This window comes from Bombina bombina, chromosome 4 (assembly GCF_027579735.1).
Source record: "Bombina bombina isolate aBomBom1 chromosome 4, aBomBom1.pri, whole genome shotgun sequence".
NCBI lineage: Eukaryota > Metazoa > Chordata > Amphibia > Anura > Bombinatoridae > Bombina > Bombina bombina.
The window spans coordinates 762,396,502-762,417,476 of record NC_069502.1 but is presented as its reverse complement, the minus strand read 5'-3'; the positions used below and the strand labels follow the sequence as shown (position 1 = coordinate 762,417,476).

At 41.7% G+C, this 20,975-nt stretch overlaps 1 protein-coding gene across 1 annotated transcript in view; it reads left to right on the top strand.

The window, feature by feature from the left end:
• B3GALNT2 (beta-1,3-N-acetylgalactosaminyltransferase 2) overlaps positions 1-20,975 on the top strand; it is a 453,609-nt gene that overhangs the window by 388,787 nt on the left and 43,847 nt on the right. The window contains exon 8 of the mRNA XM_053711078.1: positions 415-598. Within this exon, the coding sequence (XP_053567053.1) occupies positions 415-598 (184 nt within the window). The remainder of the gene's footprint in view (positions 1-414; positions 599-20,975) is intronic.

Below are 20,975 nucleotides of genomic sequence, written 5' to 3'. Positions count from 1 at the left end.
TTCAGTACGTTAGGAGTATTGTTTAATGTTCTCCTTTTCTTGTTAATATATGTTACAGTTATCATAAGTAGTTTTAAGATTTTGTGTTGCCTTTTTTACCTGTTTTCATTTTGCAGCAATTATAGAGGACTTTCCAATCAAAGAGAACAACAAAGCTTAGCAATGGGGTTATAATGCTATAATGGACATAAACCTGACTCTGGTACTCTGCGACATATTATTTGTTTCTTTGTAACCTATTATGATATGATATGTATGTACAAAAAAAAAGTTTGAAAATTCTGAAAATAAAAAATATATTTAAAAATAAATGAAACAGACAAAAATTATACGAAAATCATCAAATGAAGCAATAAACCAATGAATGATTCCTAAATTACATTTTTATTTAATGTTATTAATATTTGTTTTCAGAAGGGGAAGCACTTTTGCATAATCTCCAGAGTCGCCCGGAAAGACTTCTAAAACATTTAACTGCACTTGAAAAAGAGGATGCCTTACTACAGAAGGAAAGCACAACTTTTGAAGATATTATTTTTGTTCATGTTGTGGACACATATAGAAATGTTCCATCAAAACTTCTTCAGTTTTATAAGTGGTAGGTGTTTATTCTTTTTCTTTTTTTTTTTGCTGTTGTTTAGGTTGTTTATTAAAGGGACACTTAAGTCAAAATTAAACTTTCATGATTCTGATAGAGCAGTCAATTTTAAATAGCTTTCCAATTTACTTCCATTAACAAAATGTGCACAGTCTTTTTATATTTACACTTTTTGAGTCACCAGCTCCTACTGAGCATGTGCAAGAATTCCCAGGATATGGGTATATGTATTTATGATTGGCTGATGGCTGTCACATGATACAGGAGGAGTGGAAATAGACACAAGTTTGAAATCTACTACTAGTTTGAAGTAAATACAAAGTCCTTTTTTTACCATGGAAACCTGTATTTACTGGTCCTTTAACTTGATTTCATAAGCATTAAATTAATTGGCACAATATGTCTTTGCTGATGTACAAAGAAGATATTTTTCACAAATGAGTGGAAGTTTAGTTACAACTAGCTATAGATATTGTGTTCAGATGTAGTTTTGTAGCACAATCTTGCTTTGGAATTGATACAATATTTTCAATGTCGCAAGGTAGAGTATAGGTCGGTGTTAAAGGGACATGAAACCCAAAATTGTTTAAGATTCAGACAGAGCATCCAAATTTAAACAACGTGCTAATTTACTTCTGTTATCAATATTTCTTTGTTGTGTTGGTATCTTTTGTTGAAAAGCAGGGACTTATACAAGGAGCCGGCCCATTTCTGTAGCAATATATGGCAGCAGTTTTGCAAAAATGTTATCCATTGGCAAGAGCACTAGGGCGGCACTATTTCTTGCCATGTAGTGCTCTAGATGCCTACCTAGGTATCTCTTTAACAAAGAATACCATGGAAACAAAGCAAATTTGATAATAGAAGTCAATTGGAAACTTTTTTTAAATGTCTGAATCACAATATAATTTTGGGGTTTTAGTAGCATGTACAAGTGATTCCTTAGCACCTCCAGATATATTTTTAATGCTTTATTGTGTTCCCAAACATAGTAGAATAGCAATAGCTGAGTCCTATTTCTTGTTAACCATTTTCATGTCAGAGAGGACAGTGCATTCTAACCTTATCTGATTACAATCAGGTAACAAGACTTTTCAAGATTTCTAAAATGTAAATACTGACTTTATAATTCCAGTGTGTTAAACATCATGAAGTTTTAGGTGCTACGTTTAAGCTGGTGCCATTTTGGTGTTTAATCTCCCTTTTAATTTTCTTTTAAAATGTATTTCCAATTTATTTTGATTATAAAAATTGACCTTGATCTCTTGAGATCCTTTGTTGAAAACATACATAGGTAGACTGAAGAGCAGCAATGCATTACTGGGAGATAGCTAAACACATCATTGAGCCAATGACAAGAAGCAAATGTGTGCAGTCACCAATCAACAGCTTACTCCCAGTAGTGCATGCTCTACTCCATGCTTTAACTCTCAGTGATTCCTGCTTTTTAATTAAGTCTTGTAATCTACGGATATCAACTATCAGGATAGCAGTAGGGTTGCATTTATTTAAGGTTTCTTTAGTTCTAAGTTCAAAAATGTGCTGTCCCAGAGGTCCTCTTCTAACTCTATCTATACAGAAACCTCTAAGGCAGGGGTCTCAAACTCAACTCACCTTGGGGCCACTGGTCGTGTTTTCTTCTCCCATGGGGGCCGCTTCCAAAATTTCATATGAAATTGAATTGTATACATATATGTAATCACTACACACACACCCAGACCCCCACACAAACAAACCACAAGACCCACACCCACCCAGACCCCCCCACACACACACATCCTAGACCCCTGCACACACACACAGACCCACACACACACAGAACCACACACACACAGAACCATAGACACAGACCCACCCAAAGACCCACACAGACCCACACACACAGACCCACCCACACATAGACACAGACCCACACAGACACACAGACCCACCCACACATAGACCCCCCCCCCACAATAACACACACAGACCCACACAGACCTACACACACAGACACCCCCCACACACAATAACACACAAACCCCCCCCCACACAAACACACAGACACAGCGCCCCCATACACACAGACCCCCCCCTCCACACACACATACACACACAAACAGACCCACACACGTTATGGCATGGCACAGTATTTTAAACAATAAAGCAAGCTTTACAGCCCCTCTCTTAGATAGACGTTTTACATACAAAAAGAAAACTCACTATAAGGCAGCTGTATTTGGTTCATACCTCACTCAAGCCCCCTTGCTTGTCCATCTCTGCTGCTACCTGCTCAGGCTCAGTTTGCCTCAAAGTCTCACTGAGTGACACCACACTCCCCCAGTAACTGCTCACTCCAGAGTCCAGGCCAAACACAAGCTCCTGGCAATACACTCCTCTACTCACTCGCTCACTTTGCTCCTGTGCTGTCACACCCATAAACAGCTATGGTGGCAATTTTTGCATGCTGAACACTCAGGGATTTATCTAGGGGCATGGGCCTGGAGCTGCAGCTCCTCCTGCCCCCGGTGTTACATTATTCAGCCCACAGCTCTCAGTTATGAGGTGTCAGTGCGGGTCCACATTGTAACCAGTTCGTGGGCCTGAAATGGACCGCGGGCCGGTACTTTGAGACCCCTGCTTTAAGGCATGGGTCAGCAAGCTTGGCACCAAAGATGTTTTGGAACTACATTTCCCATGATACTCATCCAGCATAAAGAGTATCTGAGCATCATGGGAAATGTAGTTCTGTTCTAAGGAATGCTTTAAGAGCAGCTGATCGCATTTGATGGGACATCTGACCTTCCAGATTAGTACGTAGAAATTCAACTACAGTATATCTTTACTAAGAGCCTAAGTAAAATTGGGTTCATCCCATAGGAACCGGGGGAATTTCCATGTAGGCCAAGCTGACAATAAATTAGATCCCTGCATTGTGAGACACGGCATTGTGATCAGACCATGAGCAAATATGGATTTTAGAGTCTTTAATCATATTCATAGTCCAGGAAACGACAAAAAAAAAATAATCTAATCTAGAGTAGGTTCGGTGGGGCAATGAGAAATAAGAATAATCTCTATCACCAGGACCTCCAAACATCATATAAATTAAATTGAAAAATATGGTGTCTAAGTTTAGCTGCTGAGGTTATGGTATAGGAATCTATAACTTTACCGTTAGATACACGTTTATCCAATGCCGGATCCCACACAAGATTAAAATCCCCTCCCAAGTACCAAGGGGCCTTGTTTAAGCTGCTCTGCAAGATTTAGAACTATTCGCAAAAAATTAGTTTGTGCTGATTCGTAGCGTATATGTTGACCAGTGTGGTTATTGATTTTACACACCACAATTATAAAATAACTTTCTACATTTTCCTCAAGATGTATAAGGTGAAATTATACATTTTTGTGTTTTGTTGCTACTCTATTTTTTTTTTTTTTACAGAAGGAGGAAGTATAATATATTGGATATTGAGGAAATTTCAGTGCAGGCTGTTTATCTGCTTGCCAATGGGTTTCTTAACCAAACTCCACGTGAGCATTCAAGAATTTAAGATAGTTGCAAAGCTTACTTATCTGGGGAAATGAGCCCCTTTACATTAAGCAAGACTAGAGACAAATCTGGGGTGTAAGGTCTTCCTGAAAGGTGAGAGGGAGAGTCTGGGAAAATAAAAATAAAGGACGGTCCCTAATATCTGGTAGCTAATATAATGGAGCACCTTCTATCACTTACTCTTCTGGGTAGAACAGTATCAAAAACTTCTAGTAATATCTTTGCTAACAAAATAAAAGTAGGTAAAAGTAAAAAGGGATATGGAACCCAAGTTCTTTTCTTTCATGATTCAGATAGTGCATGTAATTTTAAGCAACTTTCTAATTTACTCCTATGATCAATTTTTCTTTGTTCTCTTGGTATCTCTATTTGAAAACACAGGAATGTAAGCTTAGGAGCCTGCCCATTTTTGGTTCAGTACCTGGGTAGCGCTTGCTGAATGGTGGCTAATCAGTCTATTTCTCCTACTTGGAATCTTAACCTAGTGTTAAAGGGCCATAATACCCAAATGTTTAAACACTTGAAAGTGATACAGCATAGCTGTAAAAAGCTGACTAGAAAATATCACCTGAACATCTCTATGTAAAAAAGAAAGATATTTTACCTCAAAAGTTCCTCAGTAGCCACCTCCCATTGTAAAGGATTTCTAAGCAGCATTTTAGTGTGTCTGTCCTGGGACATCTTAGGGGATGAGCATCGTGAACTCTCATATTATTTCACCAATCAGGTAAAGGAAGCTTACTATGAAATCTCATGAGAGTTAAGTCAAATCTCATGAGATCACAGTAAGAGTTCATGACCTCAGCACTGCTGATGCTGATTGGCTGCTGTTCATTTCTTCATTTTTTTTTATTTTTACCTGCAGCTGGGAGCAGCTGAGTATAACTTTTTACACAGAACTTACTCTGCTGAGCTGAGGAGATTGTGAGGTAAAATATCTTCCTTTTTTACATAGAGATGCTCAGGTGATATTTTCCTGTCAGCTTTTTACAGTTACATCAGTTTCAAGTGATTTAGCATATGAGTATTATGTCCCTTTAAGGGTTTTGCAGGCTCCTCCTTGTTAGCCTGTGCATAAATTAGACATTAAACTACTTTCTTTTATCTAGATAAGACTGTTTTACGGACATCATTTATTTTTTTTGCCTAAGGTTGTTTCATCAGAGAACTTTGGTAGAGAGATTGTTGTTGCTTCCTTGTATCCTAATCCTAAGAATGCTTATGAAAGATATTTGCATTCTCTGGATGTTGTTAGAACATTGAAATATTATGTCGATGCTACTAAGGATTTTAGACAAACTTCTAGTTTGCTTGATCTTTTCTCTGGGCCTAAGAAAGGTCAGAAGCTATTTGTTTAGCCTCTTGGTTAAAACTTTTGATTCACAGCGCTTATTTGTAGGCAGTTCAGCCTCAGCCGATTACGGCTCATTCTACTAGGTCAGTTGCCGCCACTTGGGCTTTTATAATTGAGGCTTCAGTTGATTAAATTTAAAAGACAGCTACTTGGTTTTCTTTTCATACTTTTTATAAAATTCTACCATTTTGATGTTTTTGCTTCCTTTGAAGCAGCCTTTGGTAGAAAGGCATCTCAGTTTGATGGTTATGCCCATTTTTAAGTGCATTATATATATATATATATATATATATATATATATATATATATATATATATATAAAAAAAAAAAAAAAAGATTTCTTTGGGGTTGAAGATTTATTTTCTCAGTAAAAAATGTTCTTAAATCCCTCCCTTTGTTATTACTCATGGACTCCACAGCTTGGGTATTAGTTCCCATCAGTAATGCATCATGGACTCTCACCACCTGTATGAAAGAAAACATAATTTATACTTACCTAATTAATTTCTTTCGTGGTGGTGAGAGTCCACGAGATCCCACCCTTTTGGTTTTTGGGGAGTTTTTTTTTCAGCACATCTTTTTTTTCCTCTGCTGTTTTTTTGGCTCTTATTCCTTTTTATTACCTCACTTGCTTGGCTATACATTATATTGAGTTATGTATGAGGGGTTTTAAACTGTTATTGGGGTTTGGGAATCTTTGCCTTCTCGTAGTGGTAGAGAAGAGTAATTCACATGAGTAATGGATTGTGGACTCTCACAACCATGAAATAAATTAATTTATCAGGTAAGCATAAATCATGTTATTTCTCTTGTTAAGTGTATCCAGTCCACGGATCATCCATTACTTGTGGGATATATTCCCTTCCCAACAGGAAGTTGCAAGAGGATCACCCACAGCAGAGCTGCTATATAGCTCCTTCCCTCACATGTCATATCCAGTCATTCTCTTGCAACCCTCAACATAGATGGAGGTCGCGAGAGGAGTGTGGTGTTTTATACTTAATTAATTCTTCAATCAAAAGTTTGTTATTTTTAAATGGCACCGGAGTGTGCTGTTTTTTTCTCAGGCAGTATTTAGAAGAAGAATCTGCCTGCGTTTTCTATGATCTTAGCAGAAGTAACTAAGATCCACTGGCTGTTCTCACACATTCTGAGGAGTGGGGTAACTTCAGAAAGGGAATGGCGTGCGGGGTCTCCTGCAACTAAGGTATGTGCAGTAAAATATTTTTCTAAGGAATGGAATTGACTAAGAAAATACTGCTGATACCGAAGTAATGTAAGTAAAGCCTTAAATGCAGTGAAAAGCGACTGGTATCAGGCTTATTAATGTATGTGCAGTAAAATAATTTTCTAAGGAATGGAATTTGACTAAGAAAATGCTGCTAATACTGAAGTAATGTAGTAAAGCCTTAAATGCAGTGGAAGTGACTGGTATCAGGCTTATCAATAGAGATACATACTCTTTAAAAAAGGATGTTTAAAACGTTTGCTGGCATGTTTAATCGTTTTTTGAGGTACATTGGTGATAAAACTTATTGGGGCATAATTTTTTCCACATGGCTGACTTATTTTCTGCATAGAAACAGTTAACTGAGGCTTCCCACTGTTGTAATAATGAGTGGGAGAGGCCTATTTTAGCGCTTTTTTGCGCAGTAAAAATTCAGACTGTCTTCCTGTTTCTTCCTGCATGATCCAGGACATCTCTAGAGAGCTCAAGGGACTTCAAAAGTCATTTTGAGGGAGGTAATCAGTCACAGCAGACCTGTGACAGTGTGTTTGACTGTGTTAAAAACGTTTTTTCTTTATTGATTATCCGTTTTGGGTATTAAGGGGTTAATCATCCATTTGCAAGTGGGTGCAATGCTCTGCTAGCTTAATACATTTACTGTGAAAATTTGGTTCCTATAACTGATTTGGTTCATTGTTATTTCAACTTGAGACAGGTTTTGTGCTTCTTAAAGGCGCAGTAGCGTTTTTTTATATTGCTTGTAAACTTATTTTAAAGTGTTTTTCCAAGCTTGCTAGTCTCATTGCTAGTCTGTTTAAACATGTCTGACACAGATGAATCTGTTTGTTCATTATGTTTAAAGGCCAGTGTGGAGCCCCATAGAAATGTGTACTAAATGTATTGATTTCACTTTAAATAATAAAGGTCAGTCTTTATCTGTAAAAGAATTATCACCAGACAACGAGGGGGAAGTTATGCCGACTAACTCTCCTCACGTGTCAGTACCTTCGCCTCCCGCTCAGGAGGTGCGTGCTAATGTGGCGCCAAGTACATCAGAGACGCCCATAGCAATCACTTTACAGGACATGGCTACAATCATGAATAATACCCTGACAGAAGTATTATCTAGATTGCCAGAATTAAGAGGCAAGCGCGATAGCTCTGGGATTAGGACAGAGCGCGCTGGTGCTGTGAGAGTCATGTCCGATACTGCGTCACAGTTTGCAGAACATGAGGACGGAGAGCTTCATTCTGTGGGTGACGGATCTGATCCAGGGAAACCGGATTCAGAGATCTCTAATTTTAAATTTAAGCTTGAGAACCTCTGTGTATTGCTAGGAGAGGTTTTAGCTGCTCTGAATGACTGTAACACAGTTGCAATTCCAGAGAAATTGTGTAGGCTGGATAGATACTATGCGGTGCCGGTGTGTACTGACGTTTTTCCTATACCTAAAAGGCTTACAGAAATTATTAGCAAGGAGTGGGATAGACCCGGTGTGCCCTTTTCCCTACCTCCTATATTTAGGAAAATGTTTCCAATAGACGCCTCTACACGAGACTTATGGCAGACGGTCCCTAAGGTGGAGGGAGCAGTTTCTACTTTAGCTAAGCGTACCACTATCCCGGTGGAGGATAGTTCTGCTTTTTCGGATCCAATGGATAAAAAATTAGAAGGTTACCTTAAGAAAATGTTTGTTCAACAAGGTTTTATCTTGCAGCCCCTTGCATGCATTGCGCCTGTCACTGCTGCTGCGGCATTCTGGTTTGAGTCTCTAGAAGAGGCCATTCACACAGCTCCATTGGATGAAATTATGGACAAGCTTAAAGCACTTAAGCTAGCTAATGCATTTGTTTCTGATGCCATTGTACATTTTACTAAACTAACGGCTAAGAACTCCGGATTCGCCATCCAGGCACGGAGAGCGCTATGGCTTAAATCCTGGTCAGCTGACGTGACTTTTAAATCTAAATTACTTAATATTCCTTTCAAGGGGCAGACCTTATTCGGGCCCGGCTTGAAAGAAATTATTGCTGACATTACTGGAGGTAAGGGTCATACCCTTCCTCAGGACAGGGCCAAATCAAAGGCCAAACAGTCTAATTTTCGTGCCTTTCGAAATTTCAAGGCAGGAGCAGCATCAACTTCCTCCGCTCCAAAACAGGAAGGAACTGTTGCTCGTTACAGACAGGCCTGGAAAACTAACCAGTCCTGGAACAAGGGCAAGCAGGCCAGAAAACCTACTACTGCCCCTAAGACAGCATGAAGGAACGGCCCCCTATCCGGAAACGGATCTAGTGGGGGGCAGACTTTCTCTCTTCGCCCAGGCGTGGGCAAGAGATGTCCAGGATCCCTGGGCGTTGGAGATCATATCTCAGGGATATCTTCTGGACTTCAAAGCTTCTCCTCCTCGAGGGAGATTCCATCTATCAAGGTTATCAGAAAACCAGATAAAGAAAGAGGCATTCCTACGCTGTGTACAAGACCTCCTAGTAATGGGGGTGATCCACCCTGTTCCGCGGACGGAACGAGGGCAGGGATTTTACTCAAATCTGTTTGTGGTTCCCAAGAAAGAGGGAACCTTCAGACCAATCTTGGACCTAAAAATCTTAAACAAATTCCTAAGAGTTCCATCATTCAAAATGGAAACTATTCGAACCATCCTACCCATGATCCAAGAGGGTCAGTACATGACCACAGTGGACTTAAAGGATGCCTACCTTCACATACCGATTCACAAAGATCATTATCGGTACCTAAGATTTGCCTTTCTAGACAGGCATTACCAGTTTGTAGCTCTTCCCTTCGGGTTAGCTACGGCCCCAAGAATCTTTACAAAGTTTCTGGGCTCACTTCTGGCGGTTTTAAGACCGCGAGGCATAGCGGTGGCTCCGTATCTAGACGATATCCTGATACAGGCGTCAAGCTTTCAAATTGCCAAGTCTCATACAGAGATAGTTATGGCATTTCTGAGGTCGCATGGGTGGAAAGTGAACGTGGAAAAGAGTTCTCTATCACCACTCACAAGAGTCTCCTTCCTAGGGACTCTTATAGATTCTGTAGAGATGAAAATTTACCTGACGGAGTCCAGGTTATCAAAACTTCTAAATGCTTGCCGTGTCCTTCATTCCATTCCATGCCCGTCAGTGGCTCAGTGCATGGAAGTAATCGGCTTAATGGTAGCGGCAATGGACATAGTGCCATTTGCGCGCCTGCATCTCAGACCGCTGCAATTATGCATGCTAAGTCAGTGGAATGGGGATTACTCAGATTTGTCCCCTCTACTAAATCTGGATCGAGAGACCAGAGATTCTCTTCTCTGGTGGCTTTCTCGGGTCCATCTGTCCAAGGGCATGACCTTTCGCAGGCCAGATTGGATGATTGTAACAACAGATGCCAGCCTTCTAGGTTGGGGCGCAGTCTGGAACTCCCTGAAGGCTCAGGGATCGTGGACTCAGGAGGAGAAACTCCTACCAATAAATATTCTGGAGTTAAGAGCAATATTCAATGCTCTTCTAGCTTGGCCTCAGTTAGCAACACTGAGGTTCATCAGATTTCAGTCGGGCAACATCACGACTGTGGCTTACATCAACCATCAAGGGGGAACCAGGAGTTCCCTAGCGATGTTAGAAGTCTCAAAGATAATTCGTTGGGCAGAGTCTCACTCTTGCCACCTGTCAGCGATCCACATCCCAGGCGTGGAGAACTGGGAGGCGGACTTTCTAAGTCGCCAGACTTTTCATCCGGGGGAGTGGGAACTTCATCCGGAGGTGTTCGCTCAACTGATTCATCGTTGGGGCAAACCAGAACTGGATCTCATGGCGTCTCACCAGAACGCCAAGCTTCCTCGTTACGGATCCAGGTCCAGGGACCCGGGGGCGGCGCTGATAGATGCTCTAGCAGCCCCTTGGTTTTTCAACATGGCTTATGTGTTTCCACCGTTTCCGCTGCTGCCTCGACTGATTGCCAAGATCAAACAGGAGAGAGCATCTGTGATTATGATGGCGCCTGCGTGGCCACACAGGACCTGGTATGCAGACCTAGTGGACATGTCGTCTTGTCCACCATGGTCTCTGCCTCAGGACCTTCTAATACAAGGTCCTTTCAACCATCCAAATCTAATTTCTCTGAGGTTGACTGCATGGAGATTGAACGCTTGATCCTATCAAAGCGTGGCTTCTCAGAGTCAGTTATTGATACCTTAATACAGGCACGGAAGCCTGTTACCAGAAATATCTACCATAAGATATGGCGTAAATACTTGTATTGGTGCGAATCCAAGAGTTACTCATGGAGTAAAGTTAGGATTCCTAGGATATTGTCCTTTCTACAAGAGGGTTTGGAAAAGGGCTTATCTGCTAGTTCGTTGAAGGGACAGATTTCTGCTCTGTCTATTCTTTTGCACAAGCGTCTGGCAGAAGTTCCAGACGTCCAGGCTTTTTGTCAGGCTTTGGCTAGGATTAAGCCTGTGTTTAAAACTGTTGCTCCTCCGTGGAGCTTAAACTTGGTTCTTAAAGTTCTTCAAGGTGTTCCGTTTGAACCCCTTCATTCCATTGATATTAAGCTTTTATCTTGGAAAGTTCTGTTTTTGATGGCTATTTCCTCGGCTCGAAGAGTCTCTGAGTTATCTGCCTTACATTGTGATTCTCCTTATCTGATTTTCCATTCAGACAAGGTAGTTCTGCGTACTAAACCTGGGTTTTTACCTAAGGTAGTTTCTAACAGGAATATCAATCAAGAGATTGTTGTCCCATCATTGTGCCCTAAATCCTTCTTCAAAGAAGGAACGTCTTTTGCATAATCTGGACGTAGTCCGTGCCCTGAAGTTCTATTTACAGGCAACTAAAGATTTTCGTCAAACTTCTTCCCTGTTTGTCGTCTACTCTGGACAGAGGAGAGGTCAAAAAGCTTCGGCAACCTCTCTCTCCTTCTGGCTTCGTAGCATAATACGCTTAGCCTATGAGACTGCTGGACAGCAGCCCCCTGAAAGAATTACAGCTCATTCTACTAGAGCTGTGGCTTCCACCTGGGCCTTTAAAAATGAGGCCTCTGTTGAACAGATTTGCAAGGCTGCGACTTGGTCTTCGCTTCACACCTTTTCAAAATTTTACAAATTTGACACTTTTGCTTCTTCGGAGGCTGTTTTTGGGAGAAAGGTTCTACAGGCAGTGGTTCCTTCCGTTTAAGTTCCTGCCTTGTCCCTCCCATCATCCGTGTACTTTAGCTTTGGTATTGGTATCCCACAAGTAATGGATGATCCGTGGACTGGATACACTTAACAAGAGAAAACATAATTTATGCTTACTTGATAAATTTATTTCTCTTGTAGTGTATCCAGTCCACGGCCCGCCCTGTCTTTTTAAGGCAGATCTAAATTTTAATTAAAACTCCAGTCACCACTGCACCCTATGGTTTCTCCTTTCTTGTTTTGTTTCGGTCGAATGACTGGATATGACATGTGAGGGGAGGAGCTATATAGCAGCTCTGCTGTGGGTGATCCTCTTGCAACTTCCTGTTGGGAAGGGAATATATCCCACAAGTAATGGATGATCCGTGGACTGGATACACTACAAGAGAAATAAATTTATCAGGTAAGCATAAATTATGTTTTTTGTTTTTACTTTTAATCTCCTATAGAGGAGGAGCAGGGCCCCAAAACTCCTCACCCCGACTAACTCCCACTTACAGACAACCCCCTGCCCTAATACGATATTTGGAAATATAAAAAGTACAGGTAGCTAGCTAACTCTTTAGTCTAATTTAGAACAAATACAAATAAAAAAAACACACAATACTCTTGGACTATTTAAACTATACCTAAAGTAAATCAGAGCTATTCACTCAAGCATACATCAGCAAGAGGTATGATGCTTGACCGCTTATAATCAGTAAGAAAAAATAGTGTATGTAATATAAGCTATGCTTACCTATTTATCAAGCCACAACAATGACTGGTAACTATTTAACTTTCAAGTGACTTACTTTAGATCATGTACATACTGTACATACTGTATCATGGTAATTAAACATGCAGTTAGTATAAATCATTTTTACCTGAGCATCAACCTAAGTCTTTAAGATGTGAGGAAACCCTGATAAATATCTCTTAGTTGAAGAGTATATTTGGGCTAGTGAATTCCACTCCTTTGCTGTAGGCCGCAGTTCACTCTGAGGCTCTCTATTTTCCTCAGAGAATCTGGGCTCTCCGCTGGGCCTTCTTTTAGAAACTCCATTTCTTTAGTAGGAGATTCAGAAACAAAGAGAGATCCATCCTTTTGTATTATAGCTTGGTAGGATATCCCCATCTGTAGCGGATAACCTGCTGCCTGAGTCCTCTCGTGATCTTGTGGAAAATACTCCTTTTCTGTAAGGTGTATTGCGAGAGAACTGGAAAAACTTGGATCTTTTAAAATGTTCTGGGGGATTAGGATTAGAGAAGGCTGCTCTAAGAATTTCTCCTTGTATGTAAAATAATTAAGCCTCACAATAACATCACATGGCTTATCAGTGGATTACATTAAGTCTTCTGGGAATTCAATGGACTCTATAAAAAAATCAGTAGACGGTATTAGGGCATGTAAATGACTGCAGAAGTCAAGGACAAATTTTTCGAGGTTAGCATTAGGAATGTCTTCCGGAATCCCCTGTAACCTGAGGTTATTCCGGTGTGATCTGTCTTGAAGATCTGCACTTTTTAGCTGCATAGAATCAATTTGGTCAACCAAATTTTGGGAATGGTTTAACTGTCTTCCTGTTTACTTTCCAATTCTTCCGATGTCTCTTGTTAATTCCATCACTGGGCCTTTAATAGGTTTAGTAAGCTAATCTTGAAGGGAATTCAATCTCTAAATTAGAGTATCGACAATTCCAGGTCCACTCAGTCTTTCACCCTTCCAAGGTCAAGAACACTTGGTGGAGTGGTATTCACTTCTCTAGTGGAGGTATCTGGGACTTGCTTAGGATTGAAAAAGGTCAAGCAAAGATTTTTTGGTTGATGTCAGTCCTCTATATTGGATCCCCACCCTTTCTACTTGTCCTAAATGGGTTTATACATTTTTACCCTGCCCTTATATCACCCCTCAGTGGGAATGTCTCTTTCCAGTATTTGATGCCTGTATCCTTCGATTCCACCCTCTAGCTGTGCAACAGCACCTGAAGGAGAATTAACATCTATTTACTATTGCCTAAATTGCAGTCTTACTGTACCTATATAATCTTCTCAAATGAGTTTATATGATGCCACAGAACTCTCAGAAAAAGCTAATTCTGTCATCACCAAACAGAAACTGCTGATTAATTAGCAGCAGAAGCTTGCTCTCTTTTTTTATAACAGGAGTAGTCCATATTAGACCCGACTGAGTAAGGCAGCATGGCTCAGTTAGTGACTAGCCATTTTTAAAGAAATTTGTCCTTTAAGCAAAATCCCCAGCACCCAAGAGACGTACCCACTAGGGGCAGCAGAAGGGCAAAGGCAGTAAGCTATTGTCCATTAAGGGCAGGCATATAGGAACGTTGTTGGGAATCTAGATATAAAATAGTGGTGCAAACCAGTAATTATAGGTGTATGATGGAGGAACTTTAATATGGCAGATCTAGTAGGCTGTCCCTTTAAATGCTGTGTGAGAATGCTCTTTCAGTCAGGACTGGTGTCTGGAGCAGGGTCTTTAATATATTTTGATGGGAACAGTGTATTTAAAGTCACTCACCAGACATTGGTAGCAATTGGTGGCTTTATTGCTGCTTCCTGCACACCGGTTCTTAATTAGCACTCTGAATAGCCTGTGTAGTGAGAATCAAGTCTGCTTGCATTATAAAGGGCCCCTATCAGTAGCTCCTCTTCACTATCAGGCCTCAGCACACAATCCTCCACTATCATCAATTGATACCTACCGAGGAAGTCAGACAGCACTCAATCCACGATCCAGGGCAGAGCTGTATACACAAGTCTATAGGCCAGTGCAAGTCTCAGTTCCAGAGCCACGTGAAGGGTGAATTCCTTCACCTCGCCAGAGGGCGCTCCAGGAACCGGCATTGCAAGAACACTATACACTAGTGGTACTGTGTAAGTTAGCAGCCTTATGATGGAAGCCCAGGCATCAGTAAGGCCAATCCGCTCACCTCTTCCACACCAGTCAGTGGGCCGTTTTACTTCCAATGGCAGCTAAATTAGTTTTAACTTAGCCAGATGTCGATGGTTTTGAAGTAACAGCTGGTTAGCTAGTGTGGTAGACTGGGTATGCCAAAAAAGATTGCTTCAGAAGGAGAGCTCCCCCAAAACACGTCCACTCTGGTCCACTGAGGTGGTCCTTACTTTGTTTTACTAACATATTTGCTGCCCTAGTCATAGAAAGCCATAATTAGGTACTCTGTTCTTTTTTTTCTACAGGTCTCTGTAAGTAGTATGTATCCTTTTACACCTTGTGAGCTGTCTTCCTGCCAAATAGTTAGATTGCAGGTAAGTGCTTTGTCTTCTAGGTCTTGGAGACTTGCACTTCAGAAGATTATGTACAACTGCAGTAATATTGGGACATCTTTAATCCATTATACAGGATTTACTTGGGCAGTGTGCAGGCACCTATTGTATGTGGAGACTAGGGGTTAATCTTTCCTTTATATTTGGGATGTTTTTCCTCTGTGGCTGTTAGATTGTGTTTAATCTTTTAGTGTTTGGAACGGTGGGCAACTTTTTATTGAGGCTTATTTGTGTGAAGAGAAGCAGAGTTTTATGGCTGTTAAAATGAAGCTTCTGTGAAGGACACGTTTAAACTCCGGTCTTACTCTGCAGATCTAGGAAATGCGCACTTTTAGTTGCTGCGGTTTCCTTTTCTGCCCGTCACGTGACTTCCAGCTCATCAGTCTGTATCTTGGAGCGGAGTGGCGTCACTGCTTTCTCAGCTTCTTCTGTGTCGGCTTTGCAGTGCGATCGCTTAAGAGTCTCTTCACAGCCTAATTATTGGAGTTATGGTAGGGCCCACCAGACTGTATGATGTGTAGAGGTTCTGATATTTGTTTCTTTTATTTCAAGTTTCTATATTAGCGTGTAAACGCTCTGAGGGAATAAAGATTTTTTGTTAGTCATTCTTTTAATTTTGGGAATTTTAATTTTCCACCTAGGATATGGAACAGGAATCTGTTTCTTTTTGATCAATGCTTATTATGTCTAGAGGCACAAATTGTTTTGCCTATGCAATTCTGTGCTACATATTTAGCTAGAACGCTAGAGTGTAAAAATAAATTATTGCCCTCTGAGCCTAATATCTTCCAGGATAATGCTGTTCCGGTTATACTGCAGTTTTCTTCTCAAACGTCCCAAGCCTCAATGGCGTCACATACAGTGCCCTGCAGTTTCTCTCAGCCTCCTGGAGGTGTATATTCGCCTGTAGATTTTGCTGCACAGATATCTTCTGCTGTATTATTTTATTATTATTATACTTTATTTATGAAGCGCCATCATATTTCGCAGCGCTGTCCATGGATACAGTTCATTTAAATAAAACAATATAAAACTTCAAGTACACAGGACAAAATTTACAAACACATACAGGAGGAATTGAGGGCCCTATTCCTGTGGGAACTTACAATCTAGAAGGGTAGGAGGTTGAGAAACAGGAGGTGAGGACTGCAAGATTGAGAAAGATGTTAATACAGAGTTAGAGGGAAATGTTGTTAGGTAAGAGAAATATTGAGTTGGGTGGTAGGCTTCTCTGAACAAAAAAGTCTTTAAAGGAAGAAAGATTAGGGCAAAGGCTGACAGCACGAGAGAGAGTGTTCCAGAGGGTAGGTGCTGCACGACAGAAGTCCTACAGTCTAGCATGAGAGGAGGTGATAGTCGCAGATGAAAGGAGCAGGTCATTGTTGGATCTTAGTGGGCGGGCTGGAGTATACTTGTTGATTAGAAAGGATAGTTAGAGGGGAGCGGTGTTGGTGAGCGCTTTGTATACAAGGGTGAGAATTTTGAATTTAATTCTGCTGTGTATGGGGAGCCAATGAAGGGACTTGCAGAGAGGTGCAGCAGAAAAAGAGCGATGGGAAAGGTGGATTAGCCTGGCAGAGGCATTTAGGATGGATTGAAGGGGGGAGAGGCGGGAAAGAAGAAGGCCAGTAAGTAGGTTATTGCAGTAGTCAAGTCGGGAAATAACAAGGGAGTGGATTATTTCCTTTGTGGTGTTAGCGCACAGGAAAGGTTGAATCTTTGAAATGTTACATAGATGGTTGTGGCAGGATGTAGAAAGCGATTGGATATGGGAGGCGAAGGATAGATTTGAGTCAAGTGTAACTCTGAGGCAGCGGACTTGGGGCGATGGGGAAATGGTGATGCCGTCAACAGGGATAGAGAAGTCACAAGTCGGCGTAGAGCTTGAGGGGGGATAAGAAGGAGCTCAGTCTTGGACATGTTAATCTTTAGGTGGTGAGAGGCCATCCAGGAAGAAATACCAGATAGGCAGTCGCTGACATGAAAAAGGACAGAGGGAGAGAGAGCAGGGGTGGAGAGGTAGATCTGGGTGTCATCAGCATAGAGGTGATATTTGAAGCCATAACTGTTGATAAGTTTACCCAGCGAAGAAGTATAGATGGAGAAGAGTAGAGGACCCACAACAGAGCCTTGAGGTACTCCAACAGACAGAGTCATTGGAGAGGAGGAGTCGCCGGCAAATGACAGTAGGAGGAGGGGGTGGTCAACTGTGTCGAAGGCAGCTAAGAGGTCAAGAAAGATGAGTATAGATTAGTGTCCAATATTTTTAGCAGAGAGAAGATCGTTAGTAACCTTGGTAAGGGCAGTTTCAGTTGAGTGTTTGGGGCGGAATCCGGATTGCAGGGGTCAAGCAAGGAGTTGGCGGACAGGAAATGGGTTAGGCGAATGTAAACTAGAGTTCTGATGTTAGTGGAAGCAGTGATATGGGACGGTAGCTTTCAGGAGAATTAGGGTCGAGGGAGGGTTTTTTCAGTATGGGAGTGACTTTTGCATGTTTGAAAGAAGATGGGAATGAGCCGGTAGAGAGAGAGAGAGGTTGAAGATGTGGGTAATAGCAGGAGTGAGGGTGGAAGATAGGGAGGGTATTAGATGGGAAGGGATAGGGTCGAGCGGGCAGGTAGTGAGGCGTGAGGAAGAAACTTCATTCTCAGTGGCTGGATGGAAGATGCAGTAGCTGGGCCTGTTGATGGAATATTGCAGGTTGGTGTTGGGATGTTGCTTCGGATAGTACGTGTTATGTTTAAGAAGTAGTCTGCCAGGTCTTGAGCACTAAAGACAGATGGAGAGGGTGGAGCAGGAGGGTAGAGGAGAGAGTTAAAGGTGGAGAAGAGTCGTTTAGGGTTTGAGGAAAGAGTAGATATGAGAGAAGAGAAGTAGGTTTTCTTGGCTAAGTGAAGGGCAGAAGTGTATGAACGAAGAATAAACTTATAGTGTATGAAGTCAGGTTCATAGTGAGTTTTCCTCCAGACACGCTCAGCAGTACGGGAACATTTTTGCAAATAGTGTGTTTGGACGACTGGCTACTCAGATTCTTCTGTCATTGTCAACCCTAAAAAATCTAGTAAACTTAATAAGTACTATGATGTTCCTTCCTCTGTGGAAGTGTTTCCTGTCCCTGACCGTGTGGCGGAGGTCATTGCACAGGAGTGGGATAAACCAGGGATACCTTTCTCCCCATCTCCCGTTTTGAAAAAGATGTTTCCTGTTGCTGACTCCATTTGAGACACATGGTGCACAGTGCCTAAGGTAGAAGGGGCTATTTCTACTCTGGCTAAGAGAACCACAATCCCTATTGAGGATAGCTGTTCCTTTAAGGATCCCATGGACACAAAGCTGGAGGCTTATTTAAAGAAGATGCATGTGCATCAGGGTCTATAATAGCAACCTGCAGTTTGTATTGCCACAGTTGCAAGTGCAGTATCTTATTGGTGCGATGCCTTGTCTGAATTGATTTTAGAAGAGACTCTTTTGGAGGAGATCCAAGATAGGATTAAGGCCCTCAAACTTGCCAATTCCTTTATCTTTGAAGCTACCATACAAGTCATTAGACTGGGAGCCAAGATGTCTGGTTTCACTGTTCTAGCCCGCAGGGCTTTGTGGCTGAAATCTTGGTCAGCGGATGTTACCTCCAAGTCCAAGCCCTTACAAGGGTAAGACCCTGTTTGGTTCTGGTCTGGCGGAAATAATTTTTGAGATTACGGGTGGAAAGAGGTCTTTTTTTACCACAAGACAAGAAGAATAGACCTAAGGGGCATCAAAATTCTAATTTTCGTTACTTTCATAACTTCAAAAGTTAGAAGTCTTCCCCTTCTTCCTCCAAGCCGGAGCAGTCCAAGTCCTCTTGGAGACCCAATCAGACTTGGAATATGGGGAAACAATCAAGGAAGCCTTCATTTGAGACTAAGTCAGCATGAAGGGTCCGCCCCCAGTCCGGTACCGGATCAGATGAGGGGCAGACTTTCCTGGTTTCAACAAGCTTGGATACGCGATGTCCCAGATCCTTGGGCTGTGCGCATAGTATCTCAGGGCTACAAAATATAATTCAAGACTTGTCCTCCCAGGGGCAGATTCCTCCTTTCAAGGTTATCTGCAGACCAGATAAAAAGAGAGGCATTCTTAAAGGGACACTGAACCCAAATATTTTATTCTGTGATTCAGATAGAGCATGCAATTTTAAGCAACTACCTTATTTATTCCTATTATCAATTTTTCTTCGTTCTCTTGCTATCTTTATTTGAAAAAAGGCATCTAAGCTATTTTTTGTTTAGGACTCTGGACAGCACTTGTTTATTGGTCGGTTAAATTAATCCACCAATCAGCAAGAACAACCCAGGTTGTTCACCAAAAATGGGCCGGCATCTAAACTTACATTCTTGATTTTCAAATAAAGATACCAAGAGAATAAAGAAAATTTGCTAACAGGAGTAAATTAGAAAGTTGCTTAAAATTGCATGCTCTATCTGAATCCTGAAAGAAAAGATTTGGGTTCAGTGTCCCTTTAAAGTGCATTCAGGACCTTTTCTCCATGGGAGTGATTGTTCCTGTTCCTCTAAGGGAACAGGGTCTAGGATTCTATTCAAATCTGTTTGTGGTTCGACCCATTTTAGACCTAAAGTGTCTCAACAAATTTCTCAGGGTAACATCGTTCCATTCTTCCTTTGGTCCAAGAGGGTCAGTTCATGATGACCATAGACCTGAAGGACACGTATCTTCATGTTCCCATCCACAGGGATCATCACCAATTCCTGAGATTCGCTTTTCTAGACAAGCACTTTCAGTTTGTTGCTCTTCCTTTTGGCCTTGCCACAGCTCTCAGAATTTTTTCGAAGGTTCTGGGGGCTCTCTTGACAGTTGTCAGGTCTCAGGGAATTGCGGTAACTCCCTATCTAAACAATATCTTGGTACAGGTGCCATCTTTTCAACAAGCAAACTGTCATACAGAGATCTTGTTGTCTTTTCTACATTCCCACGGATGGAATGTGAATCTGGAGGAGAGTTCCCTTGTTCCAGCTACAAGGGTGGTTTTCTTAGGGACCACCATAAATTCCCTATCTATGAAAATTTTTCTGACAGAGGTCAGAATATCCAAGCTTCTCTCTTCCTGCCTCTCTCTCCAGTCTACTGTTCAGCCATCAGTGACTCAATGCATGGAGGTAATTGGTCTGATGGTCACTTCCATGGATGTCATTCCCTTTGCTCGATTCCATTTAAGAGCTCTGCAATTGTGCATGCTCAGACATTGGAACGGAGACCATTCAGATCTGTCTCAGAGGATAGATCTGAACCAGTTGACAAGAGACTCCCTTTCGTGGTGGATTTCTCAGGAGCATCTGTCTCAAGGAACGTTTCTGGGGACACTTCTGGGTGATTGTGACCATGGATGCCAGCCTGCTGGGCTGGGGTGCAGTCTGGGACTCGCTAAAGGCTCAGGGCCTATGGACTCGGGGGGAGTCTTCTCTCCCAATAAACATCTTGGAGTTGAGAGCGATTTTCAATGCTCTGATGGCCTGGCCTCAGTTGTCTTTAGCCCGGTTTATCAGGTTCCAGTCGGACAACATCACCTCAGTGGCTTACATTAACCACCAGGGAGGAACTCAAAGTTCCTTAGCCATGAAGGAGGTGACTTGAATTATTCAGTCTGCCATCCACATTTCAAGAGTGGACAACTGCGTGGATTTCCAGAGCAGACAGACTTTTCATCCCGGGGAGTGGGCTCTCCATTCGGAGGTGTTATCCAGGTTAGCCCTCAAGTGGGGGGTGCTGGAGTTGGATCTGATGGCGTCTCATCA